This window comes from Bombina bombina, unplaced genomic scaffold (genome assembly GCF_027579735.1).
Source record: "Bombina bombina isolate aBomBom1 unplaced genomic scaffold, aBomBom1.pri scaffold_745, whole genome shotgun sequence".
NCBI classification, from domain to species: domain Eukaryota; kingdom Metazoa; phylum Chordata; class Amphibia; order Anura; family Bombinatoridae; genus Bombina; species Bombina bombina.
The window spans coordinates 107,709-132,248 of record NW_026512581.1 but is presented as its reverse complement, the minus strand read 5'-3'; the positions used below and the strand labels follow the sequence as shown (position 1 = coordinate 132,248).

General features: G+C 40.5%; 1 protein-coding gene across 1 annotated transcript in view; it reads right to left on the bottom strand.

Annotated features, from left to right (window-relative positions):
* Positions 1-24,540, bottom strand: part of LOC128644408 (complement C4-B) — a gene marked incomplete at its 3' end in the record, with an annotated part of 166,648 nt that overhangs the window by 63,288 nt on the left and 78,820 nt on the right. Inside the window, exons 9-13 of the mRNA XM_053697032.1 lie at positions 23,567-23,752; positions 7,095-7,277; positions 2,843-2,995; positions 2,093-2,216; positions 1,297-1,365 (exon numbers count right to left, since the gene is read on the bottom strand). Coding sequence (XP_053553007.1) covers positions 1,297-1,365; positions 2,093-2,216; positions 2,843-2,995; positions 7,095-7,277; positions 23,567-23,752 — 715 coding nt within the window. The remainder of the gene's footprint in view (positions 1-1,296; positions 1,366-2,092; positions 2,217-2,842; positions 2,996-7,094; positions 7,278-23,566; positions 23,753-24,540) is intronic.

Below are 24,540 nucleotides of genomic sequence, written 5' to 3'. Positions count from 1 at the left end.
GGGTGGCCTTTATTTATGTTTATATCTACGTTTTTATCTATACCTTTATCTTTGTATTTAATTGCAATTTATAAATTTCAAAGTGTGTGAATTTCCAAGAAGCTTTTGGGCAATAATATATTACTTAAAATACACACAAAGAAATAATACCATACTAAAGTCTAAGAAGTCGATTGGTGTAAATTGTAAATATGATTTTGGTGGGACTTTGTTTGATATTTATCTGTGTATTTATTAACAATTTAATATTTGGTGTGTGAAGTGTGAAGATTTAGAAGGAAATTTTAGGCAATAATATAAAACCTTAAACATAAACAAGAGAACAATACCACCTTATATTGTAAGAACTCGATTGGTGAATTCTCAACAAATGAAAATACAAGGAGGGGTATTTAAATTGTACAATGTCACCATGAATATCAGTCTTGAAAAAGCCTAGTTACAGGTGAAACGCGTCAACGATAATTCAAGGGGTTCAAGGACTTTTAAGCAAAATTAACACTCTGCGCAGAGTAAAAAGGAATCGCTGTTATTAAAAATTTGTACAGTGAAGTAGCCGATAATTAGGATGAGAAGAAACCGGTAGCCCTGGAGAGCCGCCACTCAGGTAAGAACCATCCTGTTGAAATTCATTCCGTGAGGTAGTCCCATTTCAGAGGTCTGAGTGAGACCGGAAGCGTGAAGGAGAGACACGCATACCATATAACACGCATCGAATATCGGTAACTACCGGAGGACACAGAATTGAGACGAGACTTCTGGAGTGGCGAAGGGACTGATATAGTATCTCACAATGGGTACTTTCAGGTAAAATTGTTGCCATTTATTGGATTGTTACAGTCTGTCACTAAACTTGAACATTGAAGTTTTGTTGCACATTCTGCTATTTTATATTATATGCTATTTTTTTTAAATTGTATTGCCTGGTTTGATGCTTAACCCTTAGCTTTTCAGTACCTTTGAGTACTTTTTAGCGCTTTTGTCAATTCCACTTTGTTCACCACTTCCCTTTGTTCTGGTAGTGATACCAGTCCCACAAATAGCTCCTTAAGGGTTAAAGTATAGCTGTTTTAGTTACCCTTGTTTTTTCACTGATTCTGTCTATGACACAACAGTGGCTCCACTATAGTGGGTATTTAGCAGTTACCCTGCTACTTTTGACTATTTGCCCCCATATGAGTTTTCTAGAGATGTCACTGATAAACAGTACTCCTGCCAACTCCCTATATGGCCTTCACATTTCTTTATTCTTATAATTCTCTATACTAAAGTAAAAAATCCTAATTTTTTTATTACCTTTTTGTTGAGTGAGCAAACTGAATTCTATATTTCGCTTTTTCCGTTGAGAGACCTTGCAACTAAACCCTGAAAGAAAATAAAGGGGCGTTGGACCTATACAATATTTGAAGGCAAAAGAAGAAAATGAAGGAATGAAAGAAAATAAAGAAAAATGAAGGACATATGGAATCAAAGAAGAAATGGGGAGAGAAAGAAGAAAGAAAAGGAGAGAAGGAAGTAAGACAAAGGGCTCCATGTAACAACCTGGGGGGGAGCAAGATCCCTGACTTGGGTACGTGCCTGTCAGATCCACCCTTAGAATTTGTGGGGTCCTAGGCAAGAAAAATGTGTGGGTCTCCTCAGCCCAGCTCCCTTATTCCCCTCCCAATGTATGATCCACCCCTGTCCCAATATTTAGTTATACCTACAGTATATAAAGAATAACACTACAAAAATATATATATAACCTCCAGATGCCATAAACTCTTCTTGATAAATTAAATGCAGGATGTATATTGATCCTTCTCATACCCTCATAACTGACACTGTGGGGCCCCACAAAGCATAGAGCTCTCGGTGGATGCCCCTCTTGGCCTGACCAAAGGGCAGGTCTGCTCTCCATCTTTGAGGTGAATGGGCAGAAGACATCTTACTCCCACTGCCTACATGTACTATTGCACAAGCATTTGCTATTTAGTATATGGAGCCCTAGGCTTAGAAAAAAACATGTATAAGAGAAATTGTCCTAAAGAAAATCTTTAATGTCCACTGGCTCTTCTTTGTGCTTTACGACCTGTAGCTATCAGTATCTCACCATTGAGGTTACTGTATTCATCTTTGGAAACAAAAGCAAGTCCAGCATCCATGAAGACATTTTTGTAATCTTTTCCCCCACCTGGGGAGCACCCTAAATCATATAAATTCATAGCTTTGAACATCTGAAGGAGAGAAAAAAAGTATAATATTATCCTAATCCTATATAATTTAGAATATACATAAATTTTGAGAAGCAGTTACTCCATATTCATGGTAAGATTAATATAATTTTAGAATCATGATTTATTTAATTAATGTTGCTTTATACACAATAAGATCTTATCTGCCTTTGTAGCTGCTGCCCAGCACTGTTATAGAATTGTTTTATCTTCAAGAACCCATGAATCCATCTGTATCTCAGATTCTTCATGCCCCTTTTACGTATCTTGCTTGATCCCAGATCCATAATTTTAAATTCTTCTAGTTTTTACAAACCAATTTGCAGAGCAAGTAATTCACGTTCTGCATTTATAACCTTCACAATTAACTATCAGCAAACATAGAAACACAAGGATCTTTGGGTGCTGGGAAATCTTGAAACATAGTAGATTTACCATTTTTGTAGTTCCATTAAATATATACATACATTAAAATAAGAAACAAAGAATGTCATGTAGGTTCCAGCCTCTAAATGGTTACTTTATAGTGTGATTGATAGATTATAAACATTATACCTCAGTTTCAGCACCTATACATAAGAAATAAACATGAATTCCACATATTATTACAAATGAGGATAGTGGTTCACCTTGCCTAGTGTCAGCTTGTTCTTAGAATTCAGGATATATACTGCAGTATCCACCGCAGATAGTGACACTAAAGCATTGTCATCTGTTACCATGTCCAAATCGAAGGATGCTCCTGGTTCAATGTAATCCTTCACCTTATGACTCAACGTTAGCTGCAGATTTACAGAAAGATTTGAGAAATTATAGTTAATATTTTACCCTTAAGAATCTAATAAAGTAATAAAGACAAATTAAGATTAGCTATTATGTCTATCATGTAATAATAAAAGGGACATGAAAGTCAAAGTTAAACGCAATTTTAAAAAACTTTTTCATTTACTTCACTTTCCTTTAACACACAGTTAACATTTGTATTACATTTTACCAGCATGAGCAAAAAAAACAGCATGTGATAAGCATGAAACAGTTATTTTCCACATATATCCAAGTAACCAAGAGTTTAATGCCTTTATATAGTCTGTCCGTAGTGGGCGGGACAGAGATTTACATATTTATATGTATTTAATAGATCATTCATGTGCAGTGCTTATAAGGTTAAATTTATTGAGCAGTGAGTGTAAATTTAAGCTGCCAGTATATCTGCAGCTCCTAATTTATTATATATACAACCCATGGTGCCTGCACACATTTGTCTCTTGTGATTGGCTAACTTAATGGGGGCTATTTCTCAAGCCGTCAGCTTACTTGCATTCAACGGCACCAATACGCTCGCCTAAGATCGCCTAACATCGCTGCCGCGGACCTGAATACACTCTCCAAAGTTACCAAAAAAAGCACAAAGTACGGGGCAATGAGCAGCGGACTGTTGTTAACTAACAGTCATCAATCTCGCTGCTCTTCGGCTTTTTCCCAGCATTATTGGTATACTGTCACTAAACACTGCCACTATACTATACTGTTTTACCCCCAAACCGCCACTCCCGGAGCCCACCACAATGAAATAAACGTATTAACCCCTAAACCGCAGCTCCCGGACCCCGCCGCAACAAAATAAACTTATTAACCCCTAAAACGCCGCTCCCGGACCCCGCCGCAACGAAATAAACTTATTAACCCCTAAACCGCCACACTCCCGGAGCCCACCACCACCTACATTATGTTATTAACCCTTAATCTGCCGCCCCCTACACCGCCACCACCTACATTACATATATTAACCCCTAATCTGCTGCCCCAACATCGCTGCCACTATTCTAAATGTATTAACCCCTAAACCTAAATCTAACCCTAACACCCCCTAACCTAAATATTATTTAAATAAATCTAAAGAAAATTTAATATTATTAACTAAATAATTCCTATTTAAAACTAAATACTTACCTGTAAAACAAACCCTAAGATAGCTACAATATAACTAATAGTTACATTGTAGCTTTCTTAGGGTTTATTTTACAGGCAAGTTTGTATTTATTTTAACTAGGTAGAATAGTTACTAAATAGTTATTAACTATTTAATAACTACCTAGCTAAAATAAATACAAAAGTACCTGTAAAATAAAACCTAACCTAAGTTACACTAACACCTAACACTACACTACAATTAAATAAATGACCTAAATTAACAACAATTAAATAAATTAAATACAATTAGCTAAATTACAAAAAAACAAACACTAAATTACAGAAAATAAAAAACAAATTACAAGATATGTAAACTAATTACACCTAATCTAATAGCCCTAGTTAGCTCTTTTGCAGGCCCAAAGCCCTAACCTAAATAATAAACCCACCCAATACACCCTTAAAAAAATCCTAACACTAACCCCATGAAGACGTTTTCATCCAAGCGGCAAGATGTCCTCAATGAATCCGGCAGAAGTGGTTCTCCAGATGGGCAGAAGTCTTCATCCAGACGGCATCTTCTATCTTCATCCTTCCGGCGCAGAGAGGGTCCATCTTCAAGACATCCGACGCGGAGCATCCTCTTCCAATGACATCTTCTTGCTGAATGAATATCACTTTAAGTGACGTCATCCAAGATGGCGTCCCTTCAATTCCGATTGACTGATAGAATTCTATCAGCCAATCGGAATTAAGGTAGAAAAAAATCCTATTGGTTGATGCAATTAGCCAATAGGATTGAACTGATTGGAACAGCCAATAGAATGCCAGCTCAATCCTATTGGCTCAATCCAATTGGATTGAGCTTGCATTCTATTGGCTGTTCCAATCAGGCTTTGGGCCTGCAAAAGAGCTATCTTCCCTTTTAAGGGCAATGCCCATCCAAATGGGGAGCTTAGATTTTTTTTAGTTAGTAATTTATTTGGGGGGTTGGTTGTGTGGGTGGTGGGTTTTACTGTTGGGGGGGTTGTTTGTATTTTTTTTCCAGGTAAAAGAGCTGATTACTTTGGGGCAATGTCCCGCAAAAGGCCCTTTTAAGGGCTATTAATAGTTTAGTTTAAGCTAGGGTTTTTTTTTTATTTTGGGGGGGTATTTTGATGGGGCTATTAGATTAGGTGTAATTAGTTTAAATATCTTGTAATTTGTTTTTATTTTCTGTAATTTAGTGGGGGTTTTTGTAATTTAGCTAATTGTATTTAATTTATTTAATTGTTGTTAATTTAGGTAATTTATTTAATTGTTGTTAATTTATTTAATTTATTTAATTATAGTGTAGTGTTAGGTGTTTGTGTAACTTAGGTTAGGTTTTATTTTACAGGTACTTTTGAATTTATTTTAGCAAGGTTGTTATTAAATGGTTAATAACTATTTAATAACTATTCTACCTAGGTAAAATAAATATAAAATTGCCTGTAAAATAAAAATAAAACCTAAGATAGCTACAATGTAACTATTAATTATACTGTAGCTATCTTAGGGTTTATTTTACAGGTAAGTATTTAGTTTTAAATAGGAATTATTTAGTTAATAATATAAATGTTTCTTTAGATTTATTTTATATAATATTTAGGTTAGGGGGTGTTAGGGTTAGACTTAAGTTTAGGGGTTAATACAATTAGAATTGTGGCGGAGACGTTGGGGGTGGCAGATTAGGGGTTAATAAATGTAATGTAGGTGGGGGCGGTGTAGGGGGCAGCAGATTAGGGGTTAATAAGTATAAAGTAGGTGTCGGTGGTGTTGGGGTGGCAGATTAGGGGTTAATAAGTATAATGTAGGTGGCGGCGGTGTCGGGGCGGCAGATTAGGGGTCTTTAGACTCTGGATACATTTTAGGGTGTTAGGTGTAAACATAACTTTTATTCTCCCATAGGAATCAATGGGGTATCGGGCAGCAGCGAACATGAGCTTTCGCTGCTTTCAGACTCCTATTGATTCCTATTGAAAAGCAGGCACGCTGGGCCGGAATAGTGGCGAGCGTACCTGGTAGATTTTTGTTAACTAGCAAAAGTAGTCAGATAGTGCCGAATTTGCATTCGGAACATCTATAGTGACGTAAGCATCGATCTGTGTCGGACTGAGACCGGCAGATCGTATATTACATCACAAAATTCTACTTTTGCCGGTCTTTAGCCTTTGATAAATAAGGCAAATCAAATTCTCCACAATTACGCTGCGGAATTCCAGTGTATTTGCGGTTGACGGCTTGATAAATAGGGGCCAATGTGTTCAGCTAGCTGCCAGTAGTGCAATGCTGTTCCTTCAGCAAAGGATAACATGATAATTAAGCAAATTTGATAATATTAGTAAATAGGAAAGTTGTTTAAAATTGTATGTTCTATCTGAATCAGGAAAGAAAAATGTGGGGTTTCATCTCCATTTAAAGGGACAGTCTAGTCCAAATAAAACTTTCATGATTCAGAGAGGGCATGTAATTTTAAACAAATTTCCAATTTACTTTTATCATCAAATTTGCTTTGTTCTCTTGGTATTCTTTGTTAAATGCTAAACCTAGGTAGGCTCAAACTGATTTCTAAGCCCTTGAAGGCTGCCTCTTATCTGAATGCAGTTGACAGTTTTTCACAGCTATAGGGCGTTAGTTCATGTGTGGCATATATATATATATATATAAAAATAACATTGTGCTCGCTCCTGTGGAGTTATTTATAAGTCAGCACTGATTGGCTAAAATCTGTCAAAAGAACTGAGATAAGGGGCAGTCTGCAGAGGTTTAGATACAAGGTAATCACAGAGGTAAAAAGTATATTAATATAACAGTGTTCGTTTTGCAAAACTGGGGAATGGGTAATAAAGGCATTATCTATCTTTATAATAAAATAAAAATTCTGGAGTAGACTGTCCCTTTAAGTTTTAATATATCTGAACGTTATGGGCTGATGAAAGTAATTCTTACCTTGCCCTCGCATTCATCTGTGACATCCACCCAAGCTGAGTTGGCAACGATCTCTGAGTGAAGGTGATAGTAGGCGACAATACGGAAAGAGGGTACCATAGAGGAAGTGACAGGAATTGGTAAATTTATGTAGTCAGTTTTTGAAATGTAGTTGATGGAAATAATCTGACCCTTACTGAGCACCTGGAAATAAGAGAGGCAGAGAGGAAAGATAACAGAGATGCTATAGAAACGAAAATAATAAAAAAGATGCAAAATTAAAAGAAGATGACAAATTGTTTTCTTTCTAATTTAATTCTATTATCACATTTTTTTCTTTTTAATTTTATTCTATTATATCTCTTTGTCTGCCTTTTTTTTCTAACACCTGAGACTTTACCTGTTTGAGTCCTTTTTAATGCAATATTTTTTTTAATAATTTTTCTCAGACAGTTATGATTGTGAGTGTATTTTAAAATATATTTTTGATGTGTTTTTTCCAGCTTTTATTGAAACAGTTAACCAGAGCTCTCAAGTCATGCTGACCTGATGAGTATAAATCTCTATTGCAATCACACGTTCACTACTACTACTTCCGACGCATGCAAAGAGCTGCGATAAAACAGATATTGCTCGTGTGCAACAGTTAGCGCTACTTGTAACCTAGCCCATTATCTGGAAAACCCTGGTACACTATGTATATATTAGTAATACGGTTTGAATCAAATATTCTTAAGTGTCTCAGGTTAAAAATAAAACTGAAGAGAGGAAGAAAAGCATATAGAAGTGTCAGAAAACATATTCAAACTTTACTATAAAGAAACTTTTTTAATTAAACAAAAATTAACCCGGATAATAAAAGTTGGTTATAATTATAACTTTTTCCTTTCCCATTAAGTAGTACTTGATAGTCTGGTTTGCTATGACGTATATATTGAAATAAGTCTCTAATAATGGGCTTATAAAAGTTGTCTCAAAGTAACGGCCCTGTGGCCATATGCGGCCCTCAAGATAGTTTCATCTGGCCCTCCCTTGTTTAATAGTCTAACCATTAATTTGGGCTACCATTTTTTAGGGTTCTAAGAGTTGTAACTAGTTGATGTTCTATATAGGCACTCACAAGGTAAACATAAAGACAAGAGTCCAGTGTGGACTCCCACCATGCACTGCTTGGATAAATGTCACTCTTTATGTTTTTTATAGTTCCCAAATGATCACTTTACTTGGTACTCACAAGATAAATACATACTGTTTATGCCTATTGTGCGCTACAACTCCCACCGTGTACTACTACTTGGGTAAATGTCACTTCCTGTTCCTAGTATACCCAGTTCCGCAGCACTTACTTAGTTCAAGCAGTGCCCATGAGTGAAGAACACTTGGTCAGTTTCCCCCAGAAACATTAAGCTCCAATGCACTTATATATATGTCTATATATGTACGCATGTATGTATGTACCCCTTGCTTAGAGCAACCAGAGACAGAATTCTCATACAATGTGTAGGAAGTTGCCTGCGGCTTGTCAACTGATGTAACTTTCCCATATGAGTTCTATCATCTTACACTGTTTGTTCTGTATACATGACTGCTACGTACAGCATAAGGGTAAAAGGCCTAGCTGGTCGCTACCAGATAAGGTGGACATATATATAATAACTTAACCTTATACTTAGGCTATAAATAAAATACAGACACAAGAGTGGAGGGTAAAACCATTGCTGGCAATTTTATTTAAATATAACTTAAACAACAACCATAAAACCGGCTGCAAACTTGGATGGCGGCAAGTGAGAATTTAAATTAGCCTCAACACGACAGGAGGTCAATGGCCAAGGGCAGCAGCGAAGGAACACTCCGCTCGGGATAGAGGCAATGAGGTTGTCGGGAGTTGCAAAGACCCAAAAACAAAGGCGGGGCTCCTCGGAATTACCTAAGGCCTTGCCCGGCCTTTGCCATCTGGTCATTACTCCACCCCAACCCCTCTATCTGCAAATGGAACAGGCCATGACCTCCCGCCAAGAGAAACTCTTGCCGCCAATTGGATAAATACAAATCAGATAACTAGGGGTAAATAACTTATAAATCAAGTAAACCTTTTTTTTTTTTTTTTTTTGCAAATAAACCTGTATTTTTCTATTTTAGGGCTGGAGGTGCAAATGCTTAATGATCGAATTTTTAAAATTTTGGAGCATAAGATCTATGCCTGCATCCGAGAGGTGAACCCCATCGGGTCTATACAGGTGCTTAGCGCCGGCCGTGATGTTGTCGTGGCGGATAACAAAACTGCCACCACCAGCCACAGCTTTGCCCACCACTCTATTTAGCTTCTTGCGGATCCTGTAGGCCACACCTGCTGTCCCCATAAATCTCCAATGGAGCCTAGCGATGACATTAGACCACCCAATGGCCACCCCGGGAGCCCAAGCCCGTAACCAGCCGATGTCAGCTATGATGATGTTAATCAGCTCCAAAGCTGGAATGGAGCTGATGTCTTTCGCCCCAAGTGTAGGATGAGAATGTCCGGTTTACCCCACCGCCTCTGCGCTTCACCTATCTGGGTGGGTAAGTCCCTCCAACTCATCCCTCTCCTGCCTAACCATCGTAGGGAAACTTTATTGGAAGAGAAACCTAGCTGGCTGTCATGCATGGCTGTGGCTCGAATGCATGCTCAATGGACGAAGGAGTGGCCCACTATCCAAACTCGCGAGGCCCTTCTGGAGCAACCTGAAAGGAAACAACAGTTAATTTTTGCAATGCAGACTGGGACCCTGTGAAGAAGAAAGTGGGCGAACATATCTATTAGACCGCCATCTGCCAAGGTGCTGTATTTGATCTGCTGGCGTGCCAGAGGCTGCTGCGCTTGTGGTGGCCCCGATTCTAAAGGAGTGCAGGACCACTGTGGAGGGGTTTAACCACGCATGCACCACTGCTAGCTTCAAGACTTTCAAAACTGATATTGGGACAAGGGCGCACGGTCAGCATGAAGTAAAAACATGCCGGGAATATTGGGGCAAATTTTTTCGTAGGCTCCTAACAGGGAAACAGGGCAGAAAACACTATCGGCTTGTGAAGATAGGGTAAGCCAAGTGCCGTTACCGTCTTGATCAGTTTAAGATTTGGGGATGAAAAGCAATACAGTATTCGGGGATATTGAAACGTGGTGCAACATAATCCCTGATGTTTGATCAGACTTTGAAGGGGGCAGTAGCTCCCCAATACGTAAAGCCCCAAAGAATGCTAGGGCAAATGCTGCCTTAAACAAAAGGACTTCAAACAGGGAAGAACAGACTATAGGTAAAGACAATAAGAGACTGCGAAGCCTGTCTGTAGTGATGGATTCTCTCGTATCCGGGGTTTTATGCTCAAGTCTGCCCCACCCCTTTACAATTTTCCTAATGAGAAAATTGGAGGAAATATAAGGCATGTGTACTAATTTGTGGAAATAAGACAGGGCTGCTAACCTCGATTGTACTGCATTTTTATGAACGTCACTGGCTCTCAGGCAAGAGAGTTACTCCATCAGTGTGATGTGAGATGTCTGAGCTACTGACTGACCTGAATTTTGGCAAAAGGATTCCTATTCCCTCCAATGCTTGACATAGGTGTTCCATGTGCGCGGTGCGAGGGAAAGTTTAATTAACGGAAGCAGGGAGGTCCAGGATCCACCAGCTGCCAAAGGAAATCCGGACAAATAAGTCCTTCCGCAGCAGCATGCGGGGCTAGCTTTCTAAAAAGTGGCCAATTAAAGCGCGACAGGGCATCAGCTATGGAGTTGTTAACTCCCTGGGCAAGGAAATTGATGTTAAACTGAAGGCAACGCAACACTATCAGCCTAAGATACTGAACTACTAAGGGGGATGATGCAGACAGGTTATTAATTGCGTGCACCACACTCAAGTTATCGCACCAAAATATGACAGCACTATTTTGTGTGGCCCCAGAGTTCTAAGGACAAGGCTATTTGAAAAATTTCCAACAAGGTAAGGTTACGAGTAAGGCCATGCAAAGCCCACCTCGTGGGCCAAGGACCGGCCGCCCACTGCTCTTGATAAAATGTGCCATAACCATGGGAACCAGAGGCATCTGTGAAGAGATGGAGGGACTGACTAGGGACAGGAGCCGATCTCCACAGACAAATTCCATTAAATTCGAGTAGGAATGATTCCCACACTAAGAGGTCTTCAACCATGTCCTGAGACATGACTACTGGCCGATGTTGTTTCTGAGCAGCCTTCAATGGGGCTTGTAAACGCCTGTTGAAAATTCTTCCTAAGAGGATCACCCTATAGGCAAAATTCAAAAGACCAAGCAGGGATTGCAATTGTCGTAAAGTCATTCTCTTTGCTAACGAAGCTGATTGCACTGCTTGTAACATCTTTGAAACCTTGTCCACAGGGAGACGACACAACATTAAAGTGAAATCAATTTCGATCCCCAAGAATGTAAGGCAAGAGCACAGTCCCTGGGTTTTATCCTCGGTAAGAGAACGCCAAATTTGTTCATTAAGAGGCGCATAGCTTCCATAATGGTTCTGCATCGATTGGAAGCCGGGGAACCGACAATTAGAAAATCATCAAGGTAATGAGCCATGGCATCATACCCCACTGCTGCTGCCACTGCCCAGTGATGAAATGAGCTAAAAGCCTCAAAGAGAGAGCAGGACAACGCACAACCCATAGGGAGACAGCGGTCAATATAGAAAGAGCCCTGAAATTTGAACCCCATCAAATGGAAGGCTGACGGGTGTAAAGGTAGTTGCCGAAAAGCAGACTCAATGTCAAGTTTCGCCATGAGTGCACCCTTACCAGCAGCCTTAACCAAGTTCAGTGCCTCATCAAAGGATTGATAATGCACTGAACTTAAGGCTGGGTCTATTGCATCATTGACAGAGTATCTTCTGCGGTAAGATAGGTGCTGTACCAGGCCAAACTTGCCAGGTTCTTTCTTAGGGACCACTCCTAAAGGTGACACAACTAAATTGTGAAAAGGTGGATTTTTAAACGGGCCAAGGATTCTACCCAGGGAAAGCTCCTTGTCTAATTTAGCCTGTATTATTTTGGGAAACTGGTAAGCCGATTTAAAATTTTTATGGGAATTAGACCCGCTAACCGAGTCGGTAACTGGAATAAGAAAACCAGTGGTGAGGCCGGCCATCAACAGATCTGGATAAAGAAGTAACCAAGGCTTAAGGGCGTCCACTTTCAGTGGGCTGGGAGCCCTTTCCCCCAGTTGCGGTTTTAGAAGCAAATCTTTCGTGATTTTGCTCTCTACTTCTTGTACAATCCGACCCTGTGTGTTGTCTGGGCCCAGTGTTCTGAATATTAATGAACCCCTTGCCTGTGCATTGCGGCCTGCAGAGTGTGGGTTAATAATTGAGCTGTGCGCTATGGCAGTGAGGCCAAGTGCTGGGCATGGTTACCTGGATTGAGCCCCTGTGATAAGGATCGTGTGCCCACCCTGGACTGCCTGCTCACCATTCTGGCTGGTTTGCGCCGCTGCTGCTGCCGTTGTGGGCCCACCCCCCACCCTCAATCCCCACCCACCAAGGACCCGGACTCACCTGTGGGGCCCTGGATGGATGACCGTTGGGATACCGGAGAGACCACCGCTGCCTGCTGCTCTGCTCCGGAGTTGTTTGCAAGTGAGCAACACAAACCCGAAATACGTCACCGGAAGGGGCGGGGCCTAGCGGCGAGCCTACAAGAGGATCACCGGGAGCCATGTGGACCATCGATTCCACTAGACCACCAGGAAAAGTTCATCCTGGAGCAGCCACAGCCCCCACCCCGGCTGGGGAAGAAGGCTGGTCAACAAGAGAGGCCAGGGTCTGGAGGAGGGAAGACACCGCGCAGGCAGCGGTAGGAGGTAAGCCTTGTAAGGCCTCAAGGGATTGGGATAGGAGCAAGGCCCCTATATTTAGGCCCACTTTGGGAGATTGCCCCCTAGTGAGCGGAATACAACCTAGTGGGTTAGCCACATGGCTGGGGGCTTGAGGGATATCAGTAGCTGGCTGGCTTGCCTCCCCCTGTGATGGATGGGCCTGAACCATAATGGGAGGGTAACCAAAGGCCTTTGAGGAGAAGGAAGGGGAATAGGGGGCTGAGTGTCAGCCTGTAGCACCTGGGCCACATGGATTAAGTGACCTGAGGGAGCTATAGTAAGTAGGGGTGCTGGTGTGGGTAATGGGTTAGCTATAATAGGAGGGGTAACAGTTTGAATTTCCTGAGAAGGAAATTCAGTGATACTCATCTCCTCTCTCTCTTCTTCCAGCACTGCAGGTTGGCGAAGCACCGGATCCTTCCTGGAGTGCTTTGCAGGAACAGAAGAGCATCGAACATAGTCCATGACGATCAAAAGACAAGAAATGGATGATGCAAAAAGACTCGCAGCTGTCCCAGAGGAAAAAGAGGCCCCAAGCCTGGTGCAGAGCCTTCTTAACAGGTAGGAGTGACACTCCCCCAAAACAGCAACATTGTTGCAGACCTAGCAACTTCCCTCCTTAACTTCCCTCTCCCTGCAGACTATTTGGCTCTCCGTTCTCAGAAACTGTATTTTACTCTTATCATATGCAGATAAATGTGAGCACATTAGCGAGTTTACATTAGTCATGATATCAGAGAACTTAAAGTGAATGTAAAGTTTAACCTTTTCCGTTCCTATGTCGGAATATATCCAACAAAAGGTTTTACCACTTGCACTCCAATGTCGGATAAATTCCGACATGTTCCCTCTAGGGTGCCGAAGTTCCCAGTGACAGGCGGATCTAAATCAGTGGTTCCAGTGAAAATTCCCCACCAGGTAGGGTCAAGAAGGGGGCAAGTTCCGGGTCCTTTCCCGCCCGCTTGGTTCCCCGAATGAGGCGGACTCCCTGGGAGGTGATCTCCTGTCCACATGCGCTCCTACGGAGCCTGCTGGGGCGGGGCAGGTGCTGGCCTGGGGTGTACATGCAACTTGGGTTGTTCTGCTTGCCCCCTGGCTTCCTGCCAAAGTTCCCAGTGACAGGCGGATCTAAATCAGTGGTTCCAGTGAAAATCCCCCACCAGGTAGGGTCAAGAAGGTGGTAAATTCCGGGTCCTTTCCCGCCCGCTTGGTTCCCCGAATGAGGCGGACTCCCTGGGAGGTGATCTCCTGTCCACATGCACTCCTACGGAGCCTGCTGAGGCGGGGCAGGTGCTGGCCTGGGGTGTACATGCAACTTGGGTTGTTCTGCTTGCCCCCTGGCTTCCTGCAGTGGTCCCAGTGCCTGCGGATGTCCATATATTTCCAGTGATCGGTGCACAGCACCACAGCTAGGCTAAATGTGGCGTTGTGCACTGATCACTGGTACGAGACGCCCGCATGCACCGGAACTGCTGCAAGAAGCCGGGGGGAAGTGGAACAACCCAAGTTGCATGTACACCTGAGCTAGGAGGTCTAGGGCAGCCAGGGCCAGGCAGATGGGATTAAAATAAAGACCTGCTGGCGCACTTATAAAAAAAATTATAGGACTGGAAAGGGTTAATGAATAAGTGCCCGGCATCTAAAAACAAGGGCACTTTCATTCATTAAACTTTAAATTGAAGCTTCTTTTTAAACTTACCTGTCTTTATGGAAAGCAGACCGGTGATCCTCTGCTCACAGCTCCTGCTGTAGTTAGCACAGTGATGACAAATCTGGCTTCCTCCAATCGTTGTGTGCCCCCTTTGGCATCCAGCTCGTAAGGCAATGCAACGATTGGAGGAACCTTTTAGATGGCAGACTGAAATTTTCCTGATCCGATCTTATAGGGATGGATTGACAGCCCCTGCTAGCGCCCAATTGGCCACCAGTGAGCAGGGGTGCGGCATTGCAAAAGCATTTCAAATGCTTGTGCAATGTTAAAGTTAGCGAGGTCGAGCGGACATGATTCGCTGTGTCTGCTCGACCTTTGTTAAATCTACCCCAAGGTGTTAAAAGTTTAGTTTCTATAAAGGTCTCTAGTTTCTATAAAGAAATGGTCGCTCCTGAGTTTGAACCAGTTTTCTTTTTATCCGTATTTCTTTCATGTAATTGGCAAGAGTCCATGAGCTAGTGACGTATGGGATATATAATCCTACCAGGAGGGGCAAAAGATTCCCAAACCTCAAAATGCCTATAAATACACCCCCCACCACACCCACAATTCAGTTTTACAAACTTTGTCTCCTATGGAGGTGGTGAAGTAAGTTTGTGCTAGAATTCTACATTGATATGCGCTTCTCAGCTTTTTGAAGCCCGGTTCCTCTCAGAGTGCAGTGAATGACAGAGGGATGTGAAGGGAGTATTACCTATTGAATACAATGGTCATCCTAACGGGGATCTATTTCATAGGTTCTCTGTTATCGGTCATAGAGATTCATCTCCAACCTCCCTTTTCAGATCGACGATATACTCTTATATACCATTACCTCTGCTGATTCTCGTTTCAGTACTGGTTTGGCTATCTACTTTATGTAGATGAGTGTCTTTTGGTAAGTATGTTTCTTTTATTTAAGACACTCTCAGCTATGGTTTGGCACTTTATATTTAAAGTTCTAAATATATGTTTATTCTTATATTTGCCATGATTCAGGTTCATCAGTATATTTCCTTTTTGCAGACTGTCAGTTTCATATCTGGGAAATGCATAAAAATATAAAAAAAAATAAAAAAAAATTCTTACCTGAATTTTTCAAATTGACTCGCGGGAACGCAAAATGCTATAATTTGTTGCGTCATTCTTGGCGTGAGACTTTTTTGGCACGAGAATTACTTTTGTTGACGTAATTTCGTCATTTCCGGGGTCTTAGTTGGCGCCGAGTTTTTTCACGAGGTTGCATCATCTATGACGCTCATGTAAGTTGCAGATGTTTTTGGCGCCAAAAAATATTTTGTCAGTTGTGGGCGTCATAACTTTTTGACATTATTTAAGACTTCAATTCTTTTTGCTTCTGGTTTCCAGAGGCCTATTTTGTTTGCATTTCTTTCCCATTCCTGAAACTGTCATATAAGGAAATTGATAATTTTGCTTTATATGTTATTTTTTCTCTTACATATTGCAAGATGTCTCAATCTGACCCTGTCTCAGAATCTACTACTGGAATCCTGCTGCCTGATGTTGGTTCTACCAAAGCTAAGTGCATTTGTTGTAAACTTGTGGTAACTGTTCCTCCGGCTGTAGTTTGTGATAGTTGTCATGACAAACTTTTACATGCAGACAATATTTCCATTAGTAGTAGTTCATTACCTGTTGCTGGTCCTTCAACATCTAATGCTCAGGATATTCCTGTTAATTTGAGAGAATTTGTTTCTAATTCCATTCAGAAGGCTATGTCTGCCATACCGCCTTCTAATAAACGTAAAAGGTCTTTTAAAACTTCTCATAAAATTGATGAATTTTTAAATGACCGACAACATTCTGATTTATCTATCTCTGATGAGGATCGATCTGGTTCAGAAGATTCTGCCTCAGATATTGACACTAACAAATCTTCATACTTATTTAAAATGGAGTATATTTGTTCCTTATTAAAAGAGGCGTTTATTGCATTAGATATGGAGGGGACTAGTCCTCTTGATATAAAAATAGTAAACCTTTAAATTCGGTTTTTAAACCTCATGTAGTTATTCCTGAGGTTTTTCCAGTTCCTGATGCTATTTCAGATGTTATTTCTAGGGAATGGAATAGATTGGGTACTTCTTTTACTCCTTCTTCAAGGTTTAAGAAACTGTATCCTTTGCCGACTGATAGATTGGAGTTTTGGGAAAAGATCCCCAAAGTTGATGGGGCCATCTCTACTCTTGCTAAGCGTACTACTATTCCTACGGCAGATAGTACTTCTTTTAAAGATCCTTTAGATAGGAAACTTGAATCTTATCTAAGGAAGGCTTATTTATGTTCAGGTCATCTTCTTAGGCCTGCTATTTCTTTGGCTGATGTTGCAGCTGCTTCAACTTTTTGGTTGGAAACCTTAGCGCAACTAGTACCAGATCATAATGTGTATAGCATTGTTAAGTTAATGCAACATGCTAATAATTTCATTTGTGATGCCATTTTTTATATCATCATAATTGATGTTAGATATATGTCTTTAGCTATATTAGCTAGAAGAGCTTTATGGCTTAAATCTTGGAATGCTGTTATGACTTCTAAATCAACGTTGCTATCTCTCTCTTTCCAAGGTAATAAATTATTTGGTTCTCAGTTGGATTCGATAATTTCAACTGTCACTGGGGGAAGGGAGCTTTTTTGCCTCAGGATAAAAAATATAAGGGTAAATTTAAGGCTGCTAACCATTTTCGTTCCTTTCGACAAAATAAAGAACAGAAACCTAATCCTTCCCCTAAGGGAACGGTTTCCAATTGGAAGCCTTCTTCAGTCTGGAATAAATCCAAGCCATTTAAAAGATCTAAATCAGCCCCCAAGTCTGCATGAAGGTGCGGCCTTCATTCCAGCTCAGCTGGTAGGGGGCAGACTAAGATTTTTCAAGGATGTTTGGATCAATTCAGTCCAAAATCATTGGATTCAGAACATTGTATCTCAGGGGTACAGAATAGGTTTCAAAGTAAGACCGCCTGTGAGAATTTTCTTTCTCACGCAATCCAGTGAACCCAGAAAAAGCACAGGCTTTCCTGAAGTGTGTTTCAGACCTGGAGTTATCTGGGGTAATTGTGCTGGTTCCTTTTCAGGAACGGGGTCTGGGGTTTTATTCAAATCTGTTCATTGTCCCAAAGAAGGAGAATTCTTTCAGACCAGTTCTGGATTTAAAATTTTTGAATCGTTATGTAAGAATACCAACATTCAAAATGGTGACTATACGGACTATTCTGCCTTTTGTTCAGCAAGGGCATTATATGTACACAATAGACTTACAGGATGCATATCTTCATATTCCAATTCATCCAGATCACTATCAGTTCCTGAGATTCTCTATTCTAGACAAGCATTACCAATTTTTTGCTCTTCCTTTTGGCCTAGCAACAGCTCCAAGGATCTTCTCAAAGGTTCTCGGTGCCCTACTCTCTGTAATCAGAGAGTGGGGTATTGCAGTGTTTCCTTATTTGGACGATATCTTGGTACTTGCTCAGTCTTTACGTTCTGCAGAATCTCACACGAATCAACTAGTGTTGTTTCTTCAAAGACATGGTTGGAGGATCAATTTACCAAAAAGTTCTTTGATTCCTCAGACAAGGGTAACCTTTTTAGGTTTCCAAATAGATTCAGTATCCATGACTTTGTCCCTAACAGACAAGAGATGCCTGAAATTGGTTGCAGCTTGTCAGAACCTTCAATTTCAATCATTCCCTTCAGTAGCTATGTGCATGGAGGTTTTAGGTCTCATGACTGCAGCATCGGACGCGATCCCCTTTGCTCGTTTTCACATGAGACCTCTTCAGCTTTGTATGCTGAACCAATGGTGCAGGGATTATACAAAGATATCACAATTAATATCCTTAAATCCCAATGTTTGATCTTCTCTGACTTGGTGGTTAGATCACCATCGTATAGTTCAAGAGGCTTCTTTTGTTCATCCAACCTGGACTGTGATCACAACAGATGCAAGTCTTTCAGGTTGGGGAGCTGTCTGGGGATCTCTGACAGTGCAGGGGGTTTGGAAATCTCAAGAGGCGAGATTACCAATCAATATTTTGGAACTCTGTGCGATTCTCAGAGCTCTTCAGTTTTGGCCTCTACTGAAGAGAGAACCGTTTATTTGTTTTCAGACAGACAATGTCGCAACCATGGCGTATGTGAATCATCAGGGTGGGACTCACAGTCCTCTAGCTATGAAAGAAGTATCTCGGATACTTGCTTGGGCGGAATCCAGCTCCTGTCTAATTTCTGTGGTCCATATCCCAGGTATAGACAATTGGGAAGCGGATTATCTCAGTCGCCAGACTTTACATCCGGGAGAGTGGTCTCTTCACCCAGATATGTTTTTTCAGATTGTTCAGATGTGGGGGCTTCCAGAAATAGATCTGATGGCTTCTCATCTAAACAGGAAACTTCCCAGGTATCTGTCCAGGTCCAGGGATCCTCAGGCGGAAGCAGTGGATGCGTTGACACTTCCTTGGAGTTATCAACCTGCCTATATTTTTCTGCCTCTAGTTTTTCTTCCAAGAGTGTTTTCCAAAATCATAATGGAGCGTTCGTTTGTACTGCTGATGGCTCCAGCATGGCCACACAGGTTTTGGTATGCAGATCTTATTCGGATGTCCAGTTGCCAACCTTGGCCACTTCTGTTAAGGCCAGACCTTCCATCTCAAGGCCCGTTTTCCATCAGGATCTCAAATCATTAAATTTGAAGATATGGAAATTGAACACTTAGTGCTTAGTCATAGAGGTCTCTCTGACTCCGTGATTAATACTATGTTGCAGGCTCGAAAATCTGTGTCTAGAAAGATTTATTATCGAGTTTGGAAGACTTACATTTCATGGTGCTCTTCTCATAATAAATTCTCTTGGCATTCTTTTAGAATTCCTAGAATTTTACAGTTTCTTCAGGATGGTTTAGATAAGGGTTTATCTGCAAGTTCCTTGAGAGGACAAATCTCTGCTCTTTCTGTTCTGTTCCACAGAAAAATTGCTAAACTTCCTGATACTCATTGTTTTGTACAGGCTTTGGTTCGTATCAAGACTGTCATTAAATCAATTTCTCCTCCTTGGAGTCTTAATTTGGTTTTGAAGGCTTTACAGGCTCCTCCATTTGAGCCTATGCATTCTCTGAACATTAAATTACTTTCTTGGAAAGTGTTGTTCCTTTTGGCCATCTCTTCTGCAGTTTCTGAATTATCTGCTCTTTCTTGTGAGTCTCCTTTAATGATTTTTCATCAGGATAAGGCGGTTTTGCGGACTTCATTTAAATTTTTACCTAAAGTTGTGAACGCCAACAACATTAGTAGAGAAATTGTTGTCCCTTCTTTGTGTCCTAATCCTAAGAATTCTATGGAGAGATCTTTACATTCTTTGGATGTGGTAAGAGCTTTGAAATATTATGTTGAAGCTACTAAAGATTTCAGGAAGACTTCTAGTCTATTTGTTATCTTTTCTGTAGATATGTGCATGATCGAAAAATTTGTTTCGGTTCGGATCGATTCAGAGTTTTTCGAATTTCGTTTCGGATCGATTCGAATTCGGAAAACTTTTAATTAATTTGTTTCGGATTCGTTTCGGATTCATTCAAAAATTCGGCTGGATTCGGTTCGATTCGGTTCGGTTCAGAAATTCGGAATTTCGGTATGTGTTCTGTGTATTAGACTAGTATTATGTTCTGTATATTAGGTGTAACCCATAGCAGAGTGATATAACCTAATATACTGTACAATACTAGTGTAATCCATGGCCATCTGAATTTACCGAATAAATCCGAACTAATTCGGATTTATTCAGTAAATTCAGCAGTATTTTAATTCGGAAATTTGGATCGATCCGAATCTCTGAATTTGCCGAATTTGCCGAATTTTCGAATCAATCCGAACCAAATTGCTCATGTCTACTTTTCTGGTTCTAGGAAAGGTCAGAAGGCTTCTGCCATTTCTTGATTAAAGCTTTTGATTCATCATGCTTATTTGGAGTCTGGGAAATCCCCGCCTCAGAGGATTACAGCTCATTCTACTAGGTCAGTTTCCACTTCCTGGGCTTTTAAGAATGAAGCTTCTGTTGATCAGATTTGCAAAGCAGCAACTTGGTCTTCTTTGCATACTTTTACTAAATTCTACCATTTTGATGTTTTCTCTTCTTCAGAAGAAGTTTTTGGTAGAAAAGTACTTCAGGCAGCTGTTTTCAGTTTGATTCTTCTGCTTATAATTTCAGTTTTTTTCATTATAAAGATTAAAACTTTTGATTTGGGTTGTGGATTAATTTTTTCTGTGGAATTGGCTGTCTTTATTTTTATCCCTCCCTCTCTAGTGACTCTTGCGTGGAGTTCCACATCTTGGGTATTTGCTATCCCATATGTCACTAGCTCATGGACTCTTGCCAATTACATGAAAGAAAACATAATTTATGTAAGAATTTACCTGATAAATTAATTTCTTTCATATTGGCAAGAGTCCATGAGGCCCACCCTTTTTATGGTGGTTATGATTTTTTTGTATAAAGCACAATTATTCCAATTCCTTGTTGATGCTTTTTGCTCCTTTCTTATCACCCCACTTCTTGGCTATTCGTTAAACTGAATTGTGGGTGTGGTGGGGGGTGTATTTATAGGCATTTTAAGGTTTGGGAAACTTTGCCCCTCCTGGTAGGATTGTATATCCCATACGTCACTAGCTCATGGACTCTTGCCAATATGAAAGAAATTAATTTATCAGGTAAATTCTTACATAAATTATGTTTTTCTGCTGAAAAAAAAAAAGGACAAATATAAATCAGGTAGCAAAATACAATTTGTGCAAAGGCTGTGTGTGAACCCTGTTAGATAATAGCATGTACCACACAGCCTTGTTTGTACAGTCTCTTTATATTGCCTGTCCCTAACTGTTCTCAGCAGGAGAGTGAGATAACAGGAAAACCTAGGTTCTAACGTGGCGGCACCCATTACTTTATAGAAACTCTGTGGAATTTAGAAAACCAACAATCTTTAGCGTTGCATTATAGGAAAGTGGACTAAATAAATAAAGTATATTGCAAAGTTTTTTAATTAAATATTTTACATTACAATCTCATACTGTTTTAATACCATTTAATTGACTTAAAGGGACAGTCTAGTCAAAATTAAACTTTCATGATTCAGATAGGGCAGGCCATTTTAAACTACTTATTTTTTATCATCAAATTTGCTTTGTTCCCTCGGTGGTATTTTTGAAAAGCTAAACCTAGGTTGGCTCAAACTGATTTATAAACCGTTGAAAACCGCCCTCTTAGCTCAGAGCATGTTGAAAGTTGTTCACAGTTAGACAGTACTAGTTCATGTGTGTCATATAGATAACATTGTGCTCACTCCTGTGGAGTTATTTAGGAGTCTGCACTGATTGGCTAAACTGCATGTCTGTCAAAAGCACTGAGATGGGGGGCAGTCTGCAGAGGCTTAGATACAAGGTAATCACAGAGGTAAAACATATATTAACATTCCTTGACAAAGGGGAGGAGTCCCCGAAACGCGCATCGGAACCAGCAGAGACACTACCACCTGAACTTACCCTGATTGCGGCAGCCACATTGCACGCTAATTTCTGCTAACGGTTGGCCTGTGGGAAGGAGCGAGATGGGATCAACATAACAGTAAGTCCATTTCCACACTGAAGATTACGCCGGGGAAAAAGTCTCACGGTATTGGTATATCTGGCAATATTCAGACGACACAGGTAATATCGTATGATACGACTGGCTTTGCAGCTTTACTGAAATTATTGTTACCTGTACAGAGACGCTGGTGCTTTAACCTACTGTTTGTCTTGATACAGTCTGGGAGCATTCAGGCTCAATATGCAACATTATAACCATACCGTGAGTGAATACTAATGAAAGGGTGTGAGGTTGGATTCACTGTATAAGCATACCTCGCTATAGCATGGCAACCTGTATTACATATTTGTGGCTACATCTTTGACAGCACACTTAGAGGGATACCGACCAGCACAAATTGGTCCCTTGTTTTGAAGCCGCATTTTATATGGGTATGACTGTTACTCTGCAAGAGTGCTCACTTCACGACTTTTAAAAGGACACTTTAATATGCATCAGTTTCACTTGTTCAGCCCAAAACGTTTATACCCACAGGATCTGGGTTAATAGGGCCAGCACATACAATTATTTTGTATCCCACAATACTTCAAACATTGCATAAAGAACTTTATTTTCCTTTTTCTGGCTGGATACATTTTAGGACATTTCATTTGTATTTCATTTGAACTTTGCATAAGAAATTTGCTTTTACTTTCTTCAGTTTGGATACAAATATTGCAATATGGATTTTGATTTTCTGGTTATAATTGACATCTACTTTTGAATAACATCTACTTTTGAAGTGATAGGTGGAGTGTGTCTTCACTCCCTGGGGACGCCCGGGGTGGGGCGGGTGTTTTCCAGTTTAGATTTATAACCTTTTTCTTTCCAGTATTGTTAGAATTTATTCTTGTGTTTCTAGAGAACATATATTATTCATTTATTTATTAGGTTTATTTTGGGGTATGGATCTGTTTGTTGGATCGGGTAGGTGTGGATGTGAGTAAGCTCTCATCTCATTTGTCTTTCTTTTTTTGTCTTGTAATATATATAAATTATTTATTCATTAAAAAATTATTTGCTTATCATTCTAAGACTCCTTGGCTGGGATCATATTTGTATTGAGTCTAGGGCCAGACTCCATCCCGTGCCGGAGCACAATATACTATAGTAGGTGGTGCAGTCACTATTTGAGTATTATATATTAATATGACTGTGTTGGATATGCAAAACACATTATGAAGGGATTATCTATCTTTTTAAATAATACAAATTCTGGTGTAGACTGTCCCTTTAGGAAAATACAGTTTATTAGTTTGTCAGAGACCATTAGTGACCCTAAATGACTTACCATATAGTAGATCTTCTTGACGTCATTTTCTTTTGCAGACACTACCTTTAATGTGACCATGACAGACTCCCCAGGACTCAGCACCTGATATGGTACAGACATGTGAAGGAAACTTTTTGTTGCAGAAGAATATGGAAGAAGATGCAGCGTCTCGACCACTGAACCTTCACTTGTTCCTGCGCTGACCTGTGCAGACATATTACCAATAGCTATAAGAAGATATATTTATAATTGTATGTAAATAAATCAAGCCTTAAAGGGACATTCCAGCCAAAATGGGAATCCACATGGATGCATTTTAGTTTTGAATAGAAGCATTTTTATAATATACATGTTTTTGATAAGAGTTATAACTGTTTCAAAAGTGTGTTTAAGTATGCACTGTGCACCAGCATTTTAATCACAACACTTGCTGAGAGAGCCTAAGGTGTTTGTAGCATCTGGTAATCACTCAATTTGTTAATTGCTGATATGGGGGTCGATCCGTTAAAAATCGTCGCCCGCAAAAGCCGGCGACGCCAATATTTGCGCGGGTTTGGTATCCTATATACGGCGTAACCTAGAAGTTACGCGCGTATATTTCTGCCGTCGCCCGTAGTTTTTTGGGCCATAGGCAGGTATACCAAACCCGCGCAGTTTGGTATCCAATATGCAGCGTAAGGACTTACGTGGCGAAAATGGAGAAAACTTACTCCATTTTCACCTCGCCACAAAAAGCAGCCGTAAGAAGCCTTACGCTGACTATTGGAGACCCGTAACTTCCTAAACTGGCTGCTAAAATAAACCTAACACCTAACGCATGCGCAATGTCTATCTACCTGTCAACCGCGATCTGCTAAAATAAACCTAACACCTAACGCATGCGCAATGTCTATCTACCTGTCAACCGCGATCCCCCCCCCGAAATCCCTAATAAAGTTATTAACCCCTAAACCGCCGCTCCCGGACCCCGCCGCCATCTACATAAACTAACC